At 31.7% G+C, this 18705-nt stretch overlaps 2 protein-coding genes across 2 annotated transcripts in view; both read right to left on the bottom strand.

Moving 5' to 3' along the window:
- Window positions 1–8424: 8424 nt before the first annotated feature.
- On the bottom strand, window positions 8425–11448 carry LOC107490727 (protein ALP1-like). The gene is made up of 6 exons (XM_052254328.1): window positions 11240–11448; window positions 10931–11153; window positions 10770–10846; window positions 10342–10491; window positions 9687–9752; window positions 8425–8694 (listed from the first exon to the last, which is right to left on the bottom strand). Exons 1-6 carry the CDS (start codon window positions 11438–11440, stop codon window positions 8668–8670), a joined length of 744 nt encoding a protein of 247 aa, XP_052110288.1. The 5' UTR covers window positions 11441–11448; the 3' UTR covers window positions 8425–8667.
- An 833-nt stretch (window positions 11449–12281) lies between these two features.
- LOC107490235 (uncharacterized) overlaps window positions 12282–18705 on the bottom strand; it is an 18728-nt gene continuing 12304 nt past the window's right edge. The window contains exons 7-8 of the mRNA XM_052254330.1: window positions 13879–14019; window positions 12282–12421 (exon numbers count right to left, since the gene is read on the bottom strand). Coding sequence (XP_052110290.1) covers window positions 13892–14019 — 128 coding nt within the window. The 3' untranslated portion in view covers window positions 12282–12421; window positions 13879–13891. The remainder of the gene's footprint in view (window positions 12422–13878; window positions 14020–18705) is intronic.

The following is an 18705-nucleotide window of genomic DNA, read 5'->3' as shown; positions in this document are numbered from 1 at the left end:
CAACGAATCGGTGCGTCCGCGGCATGTGCGCGAGCGCGCACATTCTCTTATAAACTCATGGGCGCGCAGGCGCGCCGTGCGCGTCCGCGCGATGGAGGGTGGGCCAAAGGCTTGGTGCTGGCCCAGCGCCAGCATAACTCTCGGTTGGAGAGTATGGAATGTTGGATCAGCATGGTGACGCATGCGCATCAAGTGCGCTTCCGCGTGCATGGCTCTCTATGCGAATGGAAGCGAGCGCGGCATGTGCGCGTTGGCGTCCTGCGAGTTGGGCTAAAAGCCTAATACTCGCATAAGGGAGGCCCAACTCTCTGGAGTTCAGTATGGTGATGCATCCGCTCATGGACGCGTGCGCATATTCCTTCCTTGCTCCTTTGATCCTTGCCTAGCCTATTTTAACCTGAGATTACTAACAAACACATCAAGGCATCTTATGGAATCAAGGATGAATTAAAATTACCAAAGTAAAGGCTTAAAAAGCATGTTTTTACATTCAAGCACAAATACGGGAGAGATCACAAAACTATGCTAATTCATTGGCTAAATGTGAAAAAAGGTTATGAAAATACTCTAAATTCAACACAAGATAAACCCTAAAAATGGGGTTTATCAGCTGGGTTACTTGGTTGGACAGCTACCCATGCTAAACCCAGGAATCAAAAGATATGAAGAGGTCCATAATGAGTTGGCACCATGAATCAGTGCGAAAGGCATTAGAAGATTGGAAGAAGGCAAGAATGGCACGAATGCAAGGAGGCACATGTAGAAGGAACAACCAGGAAGGAAACCAAGAAGAGGAAAAGAACAACAAGGGGAAGCACATCAAAGAATGAAAGGTGGTGGAGTTCTTTTCTTTTTATGCATGAAATAAGGAAAATCTAAGTAACTAGGGATTTTAATTCTTTTTTTGCATTTTATCTCTTTAGTTTATCTTTTGCTTGCTAGCCTAGTTACTTAGGCCACTGCACCAATGCTATAATGGTATGCTTGTTTCTTAAGTTCAATAAAAGAGAATGTTATGAAAAACAAGAGTGGAGTCCATTGTTATAGATAAAGTCCCAATGTCTATGGTGGTGGTTGATTAGCTAAGTTGGTTCATCAATAGGGTACAAGGCCAAATATGTTTCCTGAACTATAAGCTTAAAATGCACTCTATGAGACTTATCTAAATAACAAGATCCCAAAAGGAGAAAAAGAGAATGAAAAAGAAAGAAAAGAGCAAGAAATAAGGCTAGGCACTAATAGTTTGAACCTGGAGGCATGTGTTTGTGATGTTTTTGTGCAAGGATCTGCTTGGATGAGTAAGTTCTTAGGAGTGCTTCATCACTTGACAACTTGGGTTAATTAACCCAGGATTGCCAACTGAAAGTCTATTATCAAGAGCAACCTTGTTACAAAACACTTAATAGCCCAAAGAGGTGCTGGACGCCAAGATCTCAGGGAAGAAATAACAAACCATGTGCCTGTGGTGTGTATGTGCTGAAGAGAGACTTGAGTGAGTAAGTCCTTGGGGGTGCTTCAATACCTAGCATCTTGAACTAACTAGTTCGGGAGTGTTGGCTAAAAGCTTATCATAAAGAGTTACCCCAACACAAAGCACTTAGTCTGAGAAAGTAATAAGCTCTAAAAGAGAAAAGAAAAACAAATAAAAGCTAAAATAAGGATCAATGAATAAAGGTCTCATAGAAGGCAACCAAGTGAGTGTTCAAGAGCATGTTAAATCCTAGAAACCAGCAAGAACATGAACCTAAGTTGCTATGCATAAAACCCCATAAACCAAGGATTTGAATTCTCTGAATAAAGACTTGTATATCTTGTATTTTCATTCATTCTTCTTATGTTCTAGCACTTGCTTGAGGACAAACAAGATTTAAGTTTGGTGTTGTGATGCCAAAGCATCTTGGTTAGTTTTACTTGCCTTTTCTTTATGTGTTTTAGGTAGTTTCAAGCATTTTCTTAGACAATAACCAAGCATTTGGGTGAATATACACTTATATCTTGATTCAAGCAAACAATTGGAATTCCACATGATTTCATGGGAATAATGCATGAATTGAATGACAAATTAGTTGATGCATAATCTCATGCTCTAGAACAAGGCTTTGATGCACTTTATTTGCTTGATTTTAGGACCAAAAGAAGTAGAGAAGAGCCACGTTAGTGGCTACCTTAGTGCCACTAACGTGACCATTAACGTAGAAGAGAAGCAAGCTTGCAACGTTAGTGGTGAAGTTAACACCATTAACGCCTTCGAAGGCCATTTAAGCTCACGTTAGTTGCCACATTGGTGCCACTAACGTGGAAGAAAGGAGAAACTCCAATGTTAGTTGTGAAGTTAACACCACTAACATTAGAAAGGCCAATGGACACCCACGTTAATAGCCACGTTAACGCCACTAACGTAGGTGTTAACGTGGAGCAAAAAGGGAGCCAACGTTAGTGACACTAACTTTGTCACTAACGTTGGAAAAGGCTAAGATGACCTACATTAGTGGCCACGTTAATGCAACTAACATGGGTATTAACGTGGAGTAAAAAGGGAGCCAACGTTAGTGACACTAACTTTGTCACTAACGTTGGAAAAGGCCAAGATTACCCATGTTAGTGGCCACGTTAACGCCAATAATGTGGGTATTAACGTGGAGCAAGGGAAGAAGAGCCAACGTTAGTGACACTAACTTTGTCACTTACGTTGGAGATGGCCAAGAAGCCCACGTTAGTGGCCACGTTAGTGCCACTAACGTGGAAGGGGAAGAGGTTTGCAACGTTAGTGACAAAGTTAGTGTCACTAACGCCTTCGAGTCATGGTACACCTATGTTAATGGCCATGTTAGCACCACTAACGTGGGCCATTAACGTGGAAGAAAGAAAGGATTGTAAGTTAATGCTAAAGTTAACACCATTAACGTTATCAAAAGTTAGGAAAGGTTACGTTAGTGGTCACATTAGTACCACTAACATTGGGGTTAACATAGCTCAAGAGGGTTGGGACGTCAGTGACAAAGTTAGTGTCACTAACGTCTTCGAACTAGAATTTACAATTAACGTTAACCACACTAACACCTTGACTAACATGAATTATACCTGACTCAACTTCTTTCAACAAGCTGAACTAAGCCCATTAAGTGTGTAACTGCTTCAACTGAGCTTAAAGGCCCACATCCAGAGACTTGCAAACCGAGCTGAAGATCAGAAAAGTAGTATATATAGGGGTAGTTTTGAACTAGAAAGGAGATAGGGATCTGGGGGATCCAAAATTGTAAACACTCTGTATTTTTACTTTCTCTGTAATTCAGTTTACTTTTGAATGCACTTTTCATTTTTGCTTTCTATTCCCAAAGCTATGAACAACTAAACCCCTGTTCATTGGGTTAGGGAGCTCTGTTGTAATTCGATGGATCAATAATAGTTTGCATTCTACTTCCTCTTTCTTTTCCCTTGATTTACTAGAAAGCTTTCGATCTTCATCCAATTGGGTAATTGTCTCGGAAGATAAATTTCTCATTCTTGGATTTCCTCTTAACCTTGGAAGAGGAATGAAAAAATCATTCTAGAAATACTTTCTCACATTAGATTAGGTTAGGGGTTGGATGGATATAGTGACATGTAATCCTACCAATACTTCGATCTATGAAGGTGTGTGGTATAATCAGTGACCAAGCTTCATCTCTTCCCATGAGCAATTTGATCAATAAATTGGGCAATTGTTCAAGCTTAGAGAGATTGGATTGCCAAGGAATTGGGATCCAATCACCTAAGATTTCTAAGAGATCAATGAATGCATTGATTGAGGAAGAGATGAGAATGAACTTGATCAGGAGAATTGCAATATCTCCTAAGTCCAATGAGCTTTCCCACTTCTGGTCTTACTCATTCTCTTTAATTTCTGCTGTTTACTTTGATTCTCATCACCCCAATCCCCATTTAATTTCCTGCAATTTACTTTCTACAATTTAATTTCTGCCAATTACATTCCGCAATTTACATTCCTATTATTTACTTTTCCCACCAATTTAAATTCTGCAATTCCCAATCCAAATTCTACTCAGCTCAACTAGAATACTCCTCTAATTAAAGTTTCTCAACCAATCAATCCCTGTGGGATTCAACCTCACTCTGTTGTGAGTTTTTACTTGACGACAATTCGGTATACTTGTCGAAGGAAAATTTATTGAGAGACAAGTTTTCTTGCATCAATATATAAAAATAATAAAAAAATTAATAATTTAAGCTCAGTGGCAATGATTTCTTGTGTTATAGTCATCAATATAGCCAACTTTCTTTGAAGTTTAGAGACTAGACATGTTCTACAAGAAGAAAAAGAAAAATGAGAGTTAAAAAGGATAGAAACCAAACATGAAGCCACAAAAGTAAACCTAGTATTCATTAAGAGCCACAAAAGTAACAAATGAGATCCAAAAAACCAATAACAGCTTCTTATTTTACTAAGAAATTAGAATGTCTTGTTAACCAATCCTACAAGCCATTGGACCTTGCACTACACTATAGAGAAAATAGTGAATCAAATAATGCGTATTTTGTTCTATAAATAATGAATTAATGATGTCTACTAAAGAGTGATGCCACATCTCCCTCTATCTATGTCACACTATGTAATTGAGATTAAGAATTAGTTATATTTTCTCAAGTTAGTTAGATCTGAACTAAAACTACTAATTAGTCACAAACATTATATAGTGTATAAAATTATGTATTGCATTGCACTTCAACACTTGTGCTATTCACTTTAGCTTTTTCACAATCAACAAAAAATCATCTTCCATGGTTTTCATATGACTCTAATATTTCCTAATGCTGATTCAAACATTAAGCATTCTGTTGAAGCTGTTAAAGCATTGAAGCACCTAGCATTATTTGCCAGAAGAATATTTAATTCAGTAAAATAGTTTTTTCTGTTCTCAGCATATAGCAAACAGGCACATTAAACATCCATTCAATATCTCATGAATGGAACCAATAGATTACACGAACATAAGAATATGTTATAAGAAAATTATATAAGAATAAAAATTACTAATAGAATATACTATGTGAGTCATTATTGAATCAAATAATATGGAGGAGAAGAAGAAGACCAGCTACAACTCGTATTATACTATTGTAGATATTATTATTTTAATTTTTGTTTAAATAAATATATTCGTATTATTTTAAATAAAATTTAAAATTAATATAAGTAAGTTTATTTAAAATTTTAAATTTTAATATTTTAAATAAACATACTCTTATTACTTTAAAATCGTTAAAATCTAAATAAATGTACTCATTATTTTAAATCATTTTGAAATTAATACAAGTAGATTGATTCAAAATTTTAGACTTTTAAATAAATATATTTTTATTATTTTAAATAAATATATTCTTTTAATTTAAAAATAATATGAATGTATTTAAATAAATGTAGTTACGTTCTTTTAATTGTGTGTGTTAGAGTAATGTGGAATAGATTGTCGCACGTTAATCTATGGAGTATGGGATAGCTTGTTGCACGTAAATCGTGCTATCCCATAGTGGTTTAGGTGAAAAAAAATAAACCATCCTATCTTAGGATGAATTATATATAATTTGGGATGCTTAGTGCTGTATAATGATTTATGAATATTTTTTGAAGGAGTTTGATGCATAAATTATTTTAAATTGTGGTGTTTAATATAATATTTAATACACACTATTCTAGCACAATTTATATATTAATAAATTTAGGAGATTCACGTTTTTGAATTTAATTTAGGAGAATCAAGTAAAATTAATTTCTTTTTATTTTATTTAAAGAAAAAAACCTAGGAAATATGTACAGAGATAAATAGTGTATTTATCTTTTTTACTTTTTATTTTATTAAAGAAATAATTGTATTAGCAAATGGAATACGTAGAAAATATTAATTAGCTTTGAAATTTGGTGTCAATGATTTTGTGGGGATCGTGCTTAACATAGTTGATTAGTATCAAGATAGAAAAAACAAAAATAGAGATTCTTTACAAATCTAAGGAAGATATCATACATGCCAAGATAATTCATTGTAATTTTAGACAAAAATATAATTATGGTATATTGTGGACTGGTTGATAGCATAAGCATAGTTAAAATTTTAGCATGATCTCTTCCATATTTGTTGCATGTCTCTTTAGCTGGTAGTGTGATAGTTTATATTGTGATGATATGATGGTAGTTTAATTGTATGAGTTAGGTCCTTTTTATTTGGTTAGATTTTTTCTATGGCTATTCTATTCTTGATGGCAATGATACAATAAATATTTTCATTAGTTGTTATTTTTTTTCTCTATTTTTGGGTCGATTTTATTTTGAAAAATTAAAAAAATATTGTTTTAGACAAAACTAATAATATTATGTTCAATTATTTAAGGAGACCAAATTAATATTTTGATTAGATACTTTGGTTTCATTGAAAATAAATTTTAGTTTCATTGAAAATAAAGTCTAGTTTGTTAGTAAAAACACAAAAGCGTGATCATAATTTCTAGACAAGTAAATTATCGTCTTATTATCTTAAAAAAATAATTTATTTATAGAATAATCTTGAAAAATCAACAATAATTTGCATGAAAATAGTTTATTAGTAAAATAAAAGTTAATTAATTAATTACCATAAAATTTAATTTAACGATAAATTTGTAATTGAATATATTTTTACAGCTTAATTTAAAATCTGTTTACAGCTTAATTTGAAATCTATGTTAAAGAAAAAATTTAGCAATGTAAGTCATGGAAAACAAAACAAAACTTATCAAAAAAATAGAAACAGTAAAAAAAAAAGTCAGATAATACCATTTATGTCATTCTTATAAAAAAAACGTGAATTTTGTTTCTTTTTTAGAATACTAAACTTTACTTTTTCAAATAATTTGTATACATATATTTGATATATTTGATGAAAATTAAATTTTTAAAAAAGTTGGTCAATAAAAATGAAAGAGAACGTACCAAATTCATTAGTTAAGAATTTAGGAATAACATGTAGAAAGAATTGATATTATTTTAAAAGTAGTTATTTGATCTAATCGGTTTTTTTATAAAAAAATTATTTATATAAGGTAATACCTGTCAATCATTCAAAAACAATTTCATGTGATTTCAAGGTGAGTTTCCACCGTTTATTTATACCTGAGTCGAATTTATCCCAAATGAAAGCAATAAAATGCGATTGTAAACAATGATAAACAAATATTTCACGACTCATGGGTTTTGCAACATACTTCAGCAACTTTTTCATATTTGGAAATTAATTATTAAAGTTGCCGCTCAGTTGAGAGATGGTTTTGTTTGGGATGTAAAATCTTTTAGGATATGTATGGTTCAAAGATTAAATTTTATTATTAAGAATATTATTCTTAGAAATATAATACTTAGGAAGAAGATTACTTGAAATATAGGATATATTTGGTTATAAATTTTAATGTCTTAGAATGTTATGTAATAATTTTAGAAATAACTAAATTTTTATTTGGTTGAGTTTATATTTTTTGGTCATATTATGTAATATGTTAAAATTATCCTTACTCATTTAAATTAAAATATTAATGACTAAAATTAAATATAAAGCTAATTAAATATTATTATTTTTTTACATTATTTTTTTTTATTTACAAAATATCTCTAATAATAAATTTATTAAAATATCCCTAATAATAAATATGTTTAGCTAAAATTATTATTGATTCTAATTTTTTTTAGAATTTACTAAAATACCCCTAATATCAATATCTTTATTTAAATTGTTTATTGATTCTAATTTTTTTAAATTTACTAAAATACCCTTAATATCAAATATCTTCAAATAAAATTATTATTGATTCTATTTTTTAAATTTATTTAAATACCCCTAATATCAAATATATTTAACTAAAATTATTATTGATTCTAAATTTTTTTAAATTACTAAAATATTCCTAATATCAAATATGTTCAACTAAAATTACTATTGATTCTAATTTTTTTAAATTTACTTAAATACCCCAATATAAAATATGTTTAACTAAAATTATTACTGTTTATTATTTTTTTTAAATTTACTAAAATATTCCATTATTGATTCTAATTTTTTTAAATTTACTAAAATACTCTCAATATCAAATATCTTTAGTTAAATTATTATTGATTCTAAATTTCACTTAATAACAATATGTTTAATTAAAATTATTATTTTTTTACATTTTGAATTTACAAAAATACTTTTAATAAAAAATTTACTAAAATACCCTTAATAAAAATATGTTTAATTAAAATTTTTATCGATTCTAATCTTTTTAAATTTACTAAAATACCCCTAATAACAAATATCTTTAATTAAAATTAACATTATTTCAATTAAATTTACTAAAAAAGTATTACTATTATCCAAATGAAAGTTATAAAGAAGTCTCAAAAGTAAAAAATTACTAGCACTAAGAAGCATATATGCACAACTCTTATACAAGAACACAAACACATCAACAAAATGAAATCAATATTACGACAGACAACCTCACACATAGAAAAATTATTTCAATTATTGAGCGTGATGTCTTCTGCCCCATTGGTTCCACATTTCTTGTTCAAGTTGATCTCTCTATCTACCCCAAGCATCACTCGTCTCAAGATGGTGGATCATCTCACCATCTACTCCAAGTATATTTTGATCTTCTATCTCATCAATAGGATCCACAACCATCACTCTTCTAATATGATTATGCAAAAGACAACAAACAGTTATAATTTTTTCTTGAGTCTTAATAGAATAAAATGATCTTTCTCTTAAAATTTTCCATCTTGCTTTTAATATTCCAAATGCTATTTCAATAATATTCCTAACTTTACTATTATATACTTGACTTTTAATAATATTTAAAAAATATTATCAAATTATATTAAAATGTTACTTATGTAACGGAATAAGGGCCTTTATATACCTTTTTTTCCACGTCATAAGGGGTTGATAATTAAATCCTCTTCTACTCAGGACTTATAGGGATGGTTAATTAGTTTATCGGGGGATATAAAATAATATGAAACTAACTAGAAGTTAATAGCACTATTTAAAGCATTTCAAAAGCTAATAAACTAAAATGAGTGAAAACTTAAGCAAACTAATTGTGAAATGCTGTATATGGAAGAAATAGCTAGCTATTACTTAATTAGTAAATAAATAATAATTAAAATGAATAGCAGACAGATTGAAATGTGAAAACTTGGATCATAAATGGAAGAAATAGTTAGTTATTGCTATATGGCAATTATGTAGGAATCACCAACATATATATACATAATGAATGCAGAGTGTTGGATTAAGAAATCTATATGCCAATTATGCTAATGGAATTGTTCATTATCTCATACCTCACTTCTTGGAAATTCAAGGGTACATTATTATATATTTCATACTTTAGTCATTACTATTTATTTTTTATTTCTTATAATTATTATTAGCCGAGTTTGATCTGATTCACATTACTCTTTAGTTCAACTTTTGAAGCAAGAGGATCAAAGGTATCCAGATTTAGTTTAGTTAGTAGGTTCAACTTAAATTTATACTATAAGTTTTTCTATTTACATAACACACAAAATAAAATAAAAATCTTTTGAACTGAAAATGACAAACATTAAAAAAACTTGAGACTAAATAATAGCAAATTTTATAATAATCAACAATAAATTGCAAATAAACAAATACCTCAAGAGGTGATTTGGCTATGGAAAGTGAAGCGAGTAGCAGAGTCCCATCCATGGCAAAAGAAACCTAAGTTTCTCCAAACACATGACAACAAATAAGAGAAACTAGAAATAAAACCACTAAAGATAAATTCAAAGAAAAATAAAATAAAATAAGTAATTACAATTAACTGAGACTCCATACCACAAGACTAGTATTTGAAAAGAAACTACTCCAAACTATTTTAAGAAATGCAATGCATGATGCTAGCAACATTCACCATAAATTTAGGAACCAAATCATCAACATAGAAAACAGAGATTCAATCAATGAGCAAAAAAAGATAACTGCAGGGAACCAAATTAAATTACATATACACTACTATCCTTCATGTGATGAAGATATATTGCTTTTTTGTTCCTAACAACTCAAAGAATCACAAAAAATACTCATCACTTTGAGGATCTGTCATGAATTCATAACCTAAATTAGCACACTGAGGATCAACAGATGGTTTACCTGCATATCGACAGTGACGATGACGATAGCTAACATAGCAAGTAGAGGCAACAATAACGAGCAGCGATAATTCAGATCTTGATCGAAATCAGCAAAAGTTGAAAAATTGAAGAATTCCGTGAATAGAAAAAAATTAAAGAAGAAAGAAAATGCTTACTGAAGTAGAGAGTGAAATCGAAAATTTGAATCTGAAGGCGGAGCAAGAGATGATTGAAATCTGAGGAAGAGCGAGATAGGATTTACAGCGTTCCACAGCGGGAGGAGGATTGCGAGTGGTTTCTATCTTCAGAGGGCTCGTGCGTGGTTTCTATTTACCCTTCATTGAAGATTTGTTTATTTGGGAGTGACTTTTAATTGACAATAGATAACACTTCTAAGAAATTTTTTAAAAATTAACTATATTTGCTAACATTTATAAATAAATGTTACTTAATATTTAATTTTATGACCATTACTAATACTTTAACAGATGTTAAAAGAAAAATGTTACTAAATGTCCAAAATGTGGTAGTGGCTTGTGAGTATTTCATATTAAAAAAATTCTTGAGCTGTACTGGGTTGATTATGTGGATTAAACTCACTCACATGATATTTTTGTCCTCTATAAGGTGCCAAAAATCCTTCACAATTCATATATCCAGCATCACGTAAGTAGTAATGACCTAGTGTGACATATAAAATTGAACAAAATTAATGAAAGATCAAATAGTTACTTTGATAACATACTAAAGTCTCAATAAAAATACCTTGGAAAACACTAAACTCATTGCGAAATAGTGCATCTTGTAATACCCTAGAATCCGCAGCTGAACCCTCCCAACCCGCCAGTACATAGATAAATTGCATATCGGGAGCAACCACTCCAAGCACATTGGTTGTTATGTCACCTTTTCTATTTTGATATCTAGGCTTGTCAGCCTCAAGGACATTGACTTTGATATGAGTACCATCTAAGGCTCCTAGGAAATTCTAAAATCCAAAAAAAGAGATCAATTAACTCAATCCTAAAGCACACCAAGCATATTAGGTTTAATAACGTTAGCAAGATAAATTACCTTGAACCATTTCCATCGTTCATCCATTCTATCCTGGCTAAGTGGTTGAGGTTTCTTCAGTAAGAGATTATGACATCTCAAATTAGCAAGCAATACATCATTAAACCACCTACTAATTGTTTCTTCAGAACTCACAAATTGTCTCTTTATTACTCTAATTTTGACATCATGTGCTATAATATGTAAAAATATGGCAACCATTTCTTCCACACCCATATTCCTACTTGGTTCTAACTTTCCAATCACTTTAAGCATGTTACACAATGCATGAAAGGTACGTCTATCCATTCTTGTATTTTCTATACATGTTAGATCGCTAAAATAAATAATCCTATCGACACTAACATCCCTTATTACTTGCCTACTATAATTGTCATTCCATTTTCTTTTTTTCTTTTCTCAATTCTAATATAATCAAAACATAACAAATCATCAACAACTTAACCATAAGGTCATTCATTAATTCGAAATGTAAAATCAAGCAAACAATAACTCTCATCTTTTGTTTGGGATCCATTTTGTAAAAAAAAATATTAAAATATTTAGCCAAAGGAATTTACTATTTATTTATTCTATATAATGATTACTAGCCGGCTAAAATGTGGAAAGAATAAAGGTAAGAATTACCACTTTATATTTTCCAAAATCCAAATACAATGGAATTCAAGAAAAATATATTAAGCTAACAAAATGAAATAAGAAAATCTTCGCACAATTTATGAACTGCATTCTTGTGATACCTACTAAACCCAATGCTATGAGTAGATCATATGCAATTTAGACACCATTCTAGCAAGAGTGCTTAAAAAAGAGAAGAATTGGAAAAGGGGAATTTTAATTTTGTCAATTCATAAACAGCAATTACCACTGGTAGATAGCAACAGAGTCAACTTATACGGAATATTAGCTTTACATAAATATTTTGATACTGAATACACAAGGTAAAGAAATAAAGTATCTACTGTTGCTCCAAAAAATCAGAGAAAAAAGTCTTTCAACTCGGTTATTATAAGCAAAATTCACCAACGAAATTTAGAAGCAAGGAAGGGAGAAGAGTAAGATAAAAAAATTATATTAGAAATAATGTATTATGGTTCAGATCAGAACACTTACGAATCTGTGAAGCTGATACACTGGTGTAGATTCACTGTATTTGTCTCTAACCAACCCAATCTCGTTTCTCTGAACAAATAACAGAGTTCAAAAAATGACTAACCACTCAAATTCAAAAACACTTTTAATAGTGACAATCAAGAACTAAAACTAAAGCAAATGAATTACCAAAAGCAAAGTAAGAAAAACAAACATTACTTGAAAATGCACACACACAAATATAGAGAGACAGAGACACATTATTACCAAATGGAGACATTTCAATGACACAAAAGCATTGACCAATGAAGTGAGAAATCATGGGAGACACCCATTTCAGAAAAACAGAAACTTCAAACAAAGAAAAGGGGAGGGGGAATCAATGAACTTGTCGGTTAATCTATTTACTCTTGTACCCTTTCAAGACTTCACTCAGTGAAGAGTATAACTATAAGAGAATCACCTTACATTTTTTTTTATCCAAAGTCAATCAACTAAAAGATTAATGCATTAAAATTGATTGTAGTACCAAAATTTACATTTTTTCTTTTTGAATTCATTTTTTTATATATAAACTAACATTTAGACTTATCAAATCAAGAAAAAATAAATCAAAGTTCATTGTGGTTTAGAGAATTTTACATGTACATTAATGGTAATGAGCTAATGCTCGTTCACCTAGTCATCCTTCAATCTAATTCAAGACTTTATTCAAATCACTTGAATCAAAACATTAACTGTACATAGGAATCATACAAGAGTCATTCCACTCTCGAATTGTTGTTAATAAGAAAGAAAAGAACCAATGATCACATATCAAATTTAGTAATAGCAGTATAGAAATATCAGTTCTCAACAAATACAATTACAACTGATCCTTGTTCTACTAAGTAAGTTGGCTAATTCAATTTTCAAACAGTCTAAAATATATCAACAAACAAATAAACCAGAATAAATAAATTGAAGAAGCATCGGAGGAAAACTTAAAGGGCTTCTTATTATATGCCAAAATCTGTAAACATGTAGATCGAATAATTGAACAAACTTGCACTATCATACGAAACTGTAACAAATATCACCAGAACATACAAGTATACCAGAACATGCACACCAAAATACATTTTAAAACTGGAAAACTAGATCCTACAGATCCAGTAGTTGAAAATTAGATTGCCACCAAAACAACTTTACATTATTTCTAGTATGTAAAATTCATCAAGACAGAATAAAGAAGCAGAGCAATAGTAATGCAAGCTTAGTAGTGCATTGTAGCATGGCTCATGAAGTACACAGCACGAAAAGTCAAATTAAGACAAGATTAAGCATGTAAAAATATGTTTTTGTCAGATTCAAGCCCAATTAAGCATGTAAAAATATGTTCAAAGCTTAAACTCTTTATTGAGGCAAATCATCAAACATGTTGTTTGCATGCTAATCACAAAGAGCGTATAAAAAATTAAGCAAAATAAAAAATAACTAATCAAATTAGCAGTCTATTGCAGGAAATTAGTGTAATATGATGTAGAAAGCATAAAAAGAACCCAAACCTTAATGAGAGATTCAAAGAGAATTTGCAGAGATAAATAATGCGAACATGAACTTGAAGAAGAGAAGGAAACCAGTCTTCCGTTTAGGGTAACGGTGGCGCCGGTGTAGCTCCGATGGCGGTGGCGTTGGTGAAGCCTCCACTGATTTGGGAAAAAAACTCAAACCTTAATATGAGATTCAAAAAAAAATTCACAGAGAAAAGCAGTGCGAACATGAATCGGAGAAGAGAAGGAGAGGAATCTTCTATTTAGAGTAACGGCAGTGCCGGTGCCGGTGCCGGTGCCGGCTCCAGTAGCGGTGGTGTTGGTGAAGCTCACTAATTTAGAAAAAAAACTGCTCTGCTAGGATTTAGTTCTTCAGAAAAAAATAAAGAAGTGAAATATAGTATTAAATAATAGAGGTAATTTAGTCTTTTTGTTTCATTATTTACGTTCCATTCCCATTGGAATGAAAGATAACGAGGGAGGAGATGGAAATTCAATTCCAACCAATAAAAGTTACCTTAGAATGTTTTTTTTAACTTTGAACCATATATAGGAATTTCATATTTCCACTTAAATTTTCTGGAAATGTTCTATAATTCCCCCAATCACACACACCCTTAAGGACCGTTTCTGGTTTGCTCCCTGGATGAGATCTGCTAGTGTTGGAGCCAAAATGGAGATTATTTGCATTTGAGATACCAACCTGCTACTTAAAAAGGATGTTATGATGCTTACAATAATTCCTAATGGTTTAAGGGATGAAATCCTCCGGTATGATCTTAGTGGAGTTGGAACTTGTTCTCGTCTTTGGCGTACTCGGGTAGCGATGGTTATTCTTGGCTGCTGCACCGTGCTGATGATTGGGCATGGGAGGCTGGGTTTAGGAAAATTGGTGGGAAAGAGATTCTGTTGAGACCTTTTTTCTTGGTGTAATGGAAGATTCCCATAGACAAATAAGGACTATATTGTCCTCAGTTCTAACTTGATAATTAAAATAGTCCCTTCATTTTTAAATTAATTAAAATGATCCATCAACTCTAAATTGTAAATTAAAATAGTTTTTGCGTCAATTGCCAAATTAACGTTAACAAAAATGATACGATAATAATTAAAATATTCCATTAGTTTCTTAAATTAATCAAAATAGTCCTTCAGTTTTAAACAATAAATTAAAATAATCTTTTTATCATATTTGCAAGAATGTCAAACTCTTCTTTTTAGTATCTGAAAATAGAACTTTTACCATGAATGTAGATGAAAATAGAGTTCATGAACCTTAAATAAATAAATAACTAACAATTTATTTAACCAAATCTTTCATTAACAACTTCCCAGTATAAATGGCTATATATATTCAACCCGAAGAGTTTTGGTTGCAAAAGAGGGTTATGTAAGTTGCAAAACAAAGTTATACACAAAAAACTAAGTATTTCACATAAAATTATCACAAAAAGTCAAGTTGCAAGAATATAGTTAAACCCAAAATTCCAACATTTACAATACCAAATAATGATTAATAATGATTAGACAATTATCCCAGTTTCATTAAATTAAAATATTCCTTATGTATTTACATACCTTTCGGCTATCTCACATGAAACACACCCATTCTCCTTGTAAAATTCCCCAGGTCATGGTGCATGAGCTCTAGAAACTACGTTCAATTTATTTTATCTTGACATATACAATAACAAAGATATGGTTGTTTAAATCTTGTCTAATTGCTGACAATAATTAATCTCTATGTTAAGTCTTCATGAATGCACCATTTAAGTCTGTTAGAGACTTACAACTAGCCTTGAGCCTCCTCTTACACCCATCAAAGCATATATATATATTCTGTGAAATATTGGTGGTTTATCAGTTATCGAAAGTACTCCAACTTGAATTGTTAAACCTAGATTGCTCTTCAGAAGCTCATTTGCATAATCTTAAAACCATCTAATATCGCTCTTTCATAGCTCTATCCGCTATCTTTCTAATAGCACCCCGTGCCTTTGTTATTGTTGCACTAGGGATCTTTACTGCACACTTGGATTTAAACCACCCAACAACCTCACTATGCTCAAGTGTTGGATGCTTTTGCAATTTTCTCACAAGTTGTTGCGTAGCCCAATTTGTGTTTGCAGCTCTATTTGCAAGCTTCCTCTCTCGCACTCATAATTGTCATTGAACTTCTTGATTTATCAATACTGTTGTACCTTGTTAATTGATGCATACATAAACCACAATTGTCTGACTTACAGATTAAACTACCTTTGCCATCATCTTATCATTTTTCTTGTACACAATTAATCTCCCGTTTTTTATAATATACACTTTTACTATCTCTTTGAATGCATGCTTGGAGGGAAAAATAGTCCTTTCTCTAATCTGACTGTTGGGAATAGTATACCATTCCCACTTGAGAAAATACATTTGACAGAGAAATAAAATAGACACAATCATAACACAAGAATTTAATGTGGAAACTCCAATTACCGGAGAAAAAAATCACGGCCGTTGTCAAATGACAACCAGAGAATATCACTATGTGAAAATTGTTACAACACATAGACTTCTTTTTCTCTAACACCGGCATCCCAGTACACCCACACTCTCTCAAAGCAAATATCTAACTACACCTCACAACACTCTCTAATCAAAGAGTACGGAAAAGAAAAAATCAGATACAAGTTTAAAGTGTTTCTGACTGGTACAAAAACAAATGGAGAACTTAGCGTCATATTTATAGCCTAGACCACCCACTCCATTTGCTATCCTAAGCAATGTGGGACTAATTTAACCAAATTCTAACAATCTCCACCTTGATTGAAATAGTCACACATCTTCAGTTTCCATTGTCAACACTGACAATCCTTTGCTGCCATTGTCTATACCGACAATCATAGTTCAGAGAACTATCATACTCCACCATGAAAGTATACTCACTTGGAATTAGACCACTCCAAGCATTTCGCCTTGGTACAGATCGAAACCTTGCTGAAAATTCATGGTGCAACTTCCAAATTGGTTTTTCCTAGAAGTTCTTCAGCCATCGACCTAACTCCGCCACACACCTTGCATCTCAACGCTAACCAATGCCCGTGTGCAATTGTGGACCCAATTGCCACAACTTATCCTTATCCATGGCAGTGCAGTAATACCATAAGGATACTTCTTGTCTTCAACGCCTTGTGCAAATCTAATTGTATCAACACATCCTTGACTTGTATTTGCCACAAGCCAAAATTGATTCTTCCATCAAATTTCTCTATTTCAAGCTTCACAGCACTTGAATATCCTGACATTGTTACAATCGTATATTGGAATAGTATAACTCAACTGTAGACCATGCACTAGGAAGGGTCCCCAGGAAAGAGAGGTGGGTCACAATGGACACACTTAAATACCAAGTCTTTCATTAGCCAGAACCTTTCCAAACTGCACTCTCACAGTGTCACACTGCCTTCTAGCAACAACAACAGCAACCAAAGATCAACCTCAAGCCACAAAACAAAATTCTTTTCTGATGTGAAAGGTCAGACTAGGCTGCAACCACAGAGCATACTAAGAATAAACCCCACCGAACTGAAGCTCTGATACCACTTGTTGGGAATAAGACACCATTCCCCCTTGAGAAAACACATTTGACAGAGAAATAAAATAGACACAATCACAACACAAGAATTTAACGTGGAAACTCCAATTACCGGAGAAAAAAACCACGGCCATTGTCAAATGACAACCAGAAAATATCACTATGTGAAAATTATTACAACACATAGACTTCTTTTTCTCTAACACCGGCACCCCAGTACACCCACACACTCTCAAAGCAAATATCTAACTACACATCACAACACTCTCTAATCAAAGAGTACAAAGGAAAAGAAAAAATCAGATACAAGTTTAAAGTGTTTCTGACTGGTGCAAAAACAAATGAAGAACTTAGCTTCATATTTATAGTCTAAGCCACCCACTCCATTTACTATCCTAAGCAATATGGGACTAATTTAACCAAATCCTAACACTGACTTGTCCAAACTTTGCCTTTCCATTGAAAGTGGAGTAAAGAACATGAACTCATCCTCTTCTAAATGAGCTACTTTATCCGCATCTGCTAACTAATCCCGCGTAAACCACAGGTTATTCTTTATTAAAGCGCATTTTCGGCGTGATCTCATGGTAGTCCGAGTGATCATATTCAATTATTTTACTTTTTATTAAGTTACTAGCAGCTGCATTTTTATTCATCAATTCTCTTCTATTTAGTTAGAAAGGTTTCCTTCTGAGTCATTGCTGACGGTAGCTTCTTCATCAAAGGGTATGGATAGCTTATACAAGCTATCTTTGCTGTCATAGTCAATAAATAAAAAGACTCATTTCATTATGTTCATGCACATCTTAACAAGGAAACATTTGGAGTGGACAATTTTGGTGGATACAGATTTTGGTAGAAGATAAGATAGTTCATCTACATTTTAACAACATAAATAATTAGGAAAATGCTAAGGGGACAATGATTTTGTTGAACAATATGAACAACCACCAATCAAATAAAAACGCATTACACCTCCAAATTAAACCTCTAAATTTTAATATTAAAATAATCATCCGTATACTAATAAAATAAATATCCGATATATCTATTATTTACATTATTTAATATTTTCATTGTTTATCTATACTTTTCCAAATAATTAAACTGACATTACTAAATCACTAAATCAATGGATCATAATATATAAATGCCTTGCCCACATTAAAATTGTTCAATATCTACTAAAGAACTACTGGTTTTTCTCTATTGATTAAAAAAAAAAAACTAATCATTGATAGGGGCAGATACAAGAATCTTAC

Source organism: Arachis duranensis, chromosome 1, assembly GCF_000817695.3.
Source record: "Arachis duranensis cultivar V14167 chromosome 1, aradu.V14167.gnm2.J7QH, whole genome shotgun sequence".
In the NCBI taxonomy this organism is placed as follows: Eukaryota; Viridiplantae; Streptophyta; class Magnoliopsida; order Fabales; family Fabaceae; genus Arachis; species Arachis duranensis.
The sequence above is the reverse complement of the archived record's forward strand: the minus strand, read 5'-3'. Positions and strand labels throughout refer to the sequence as shown.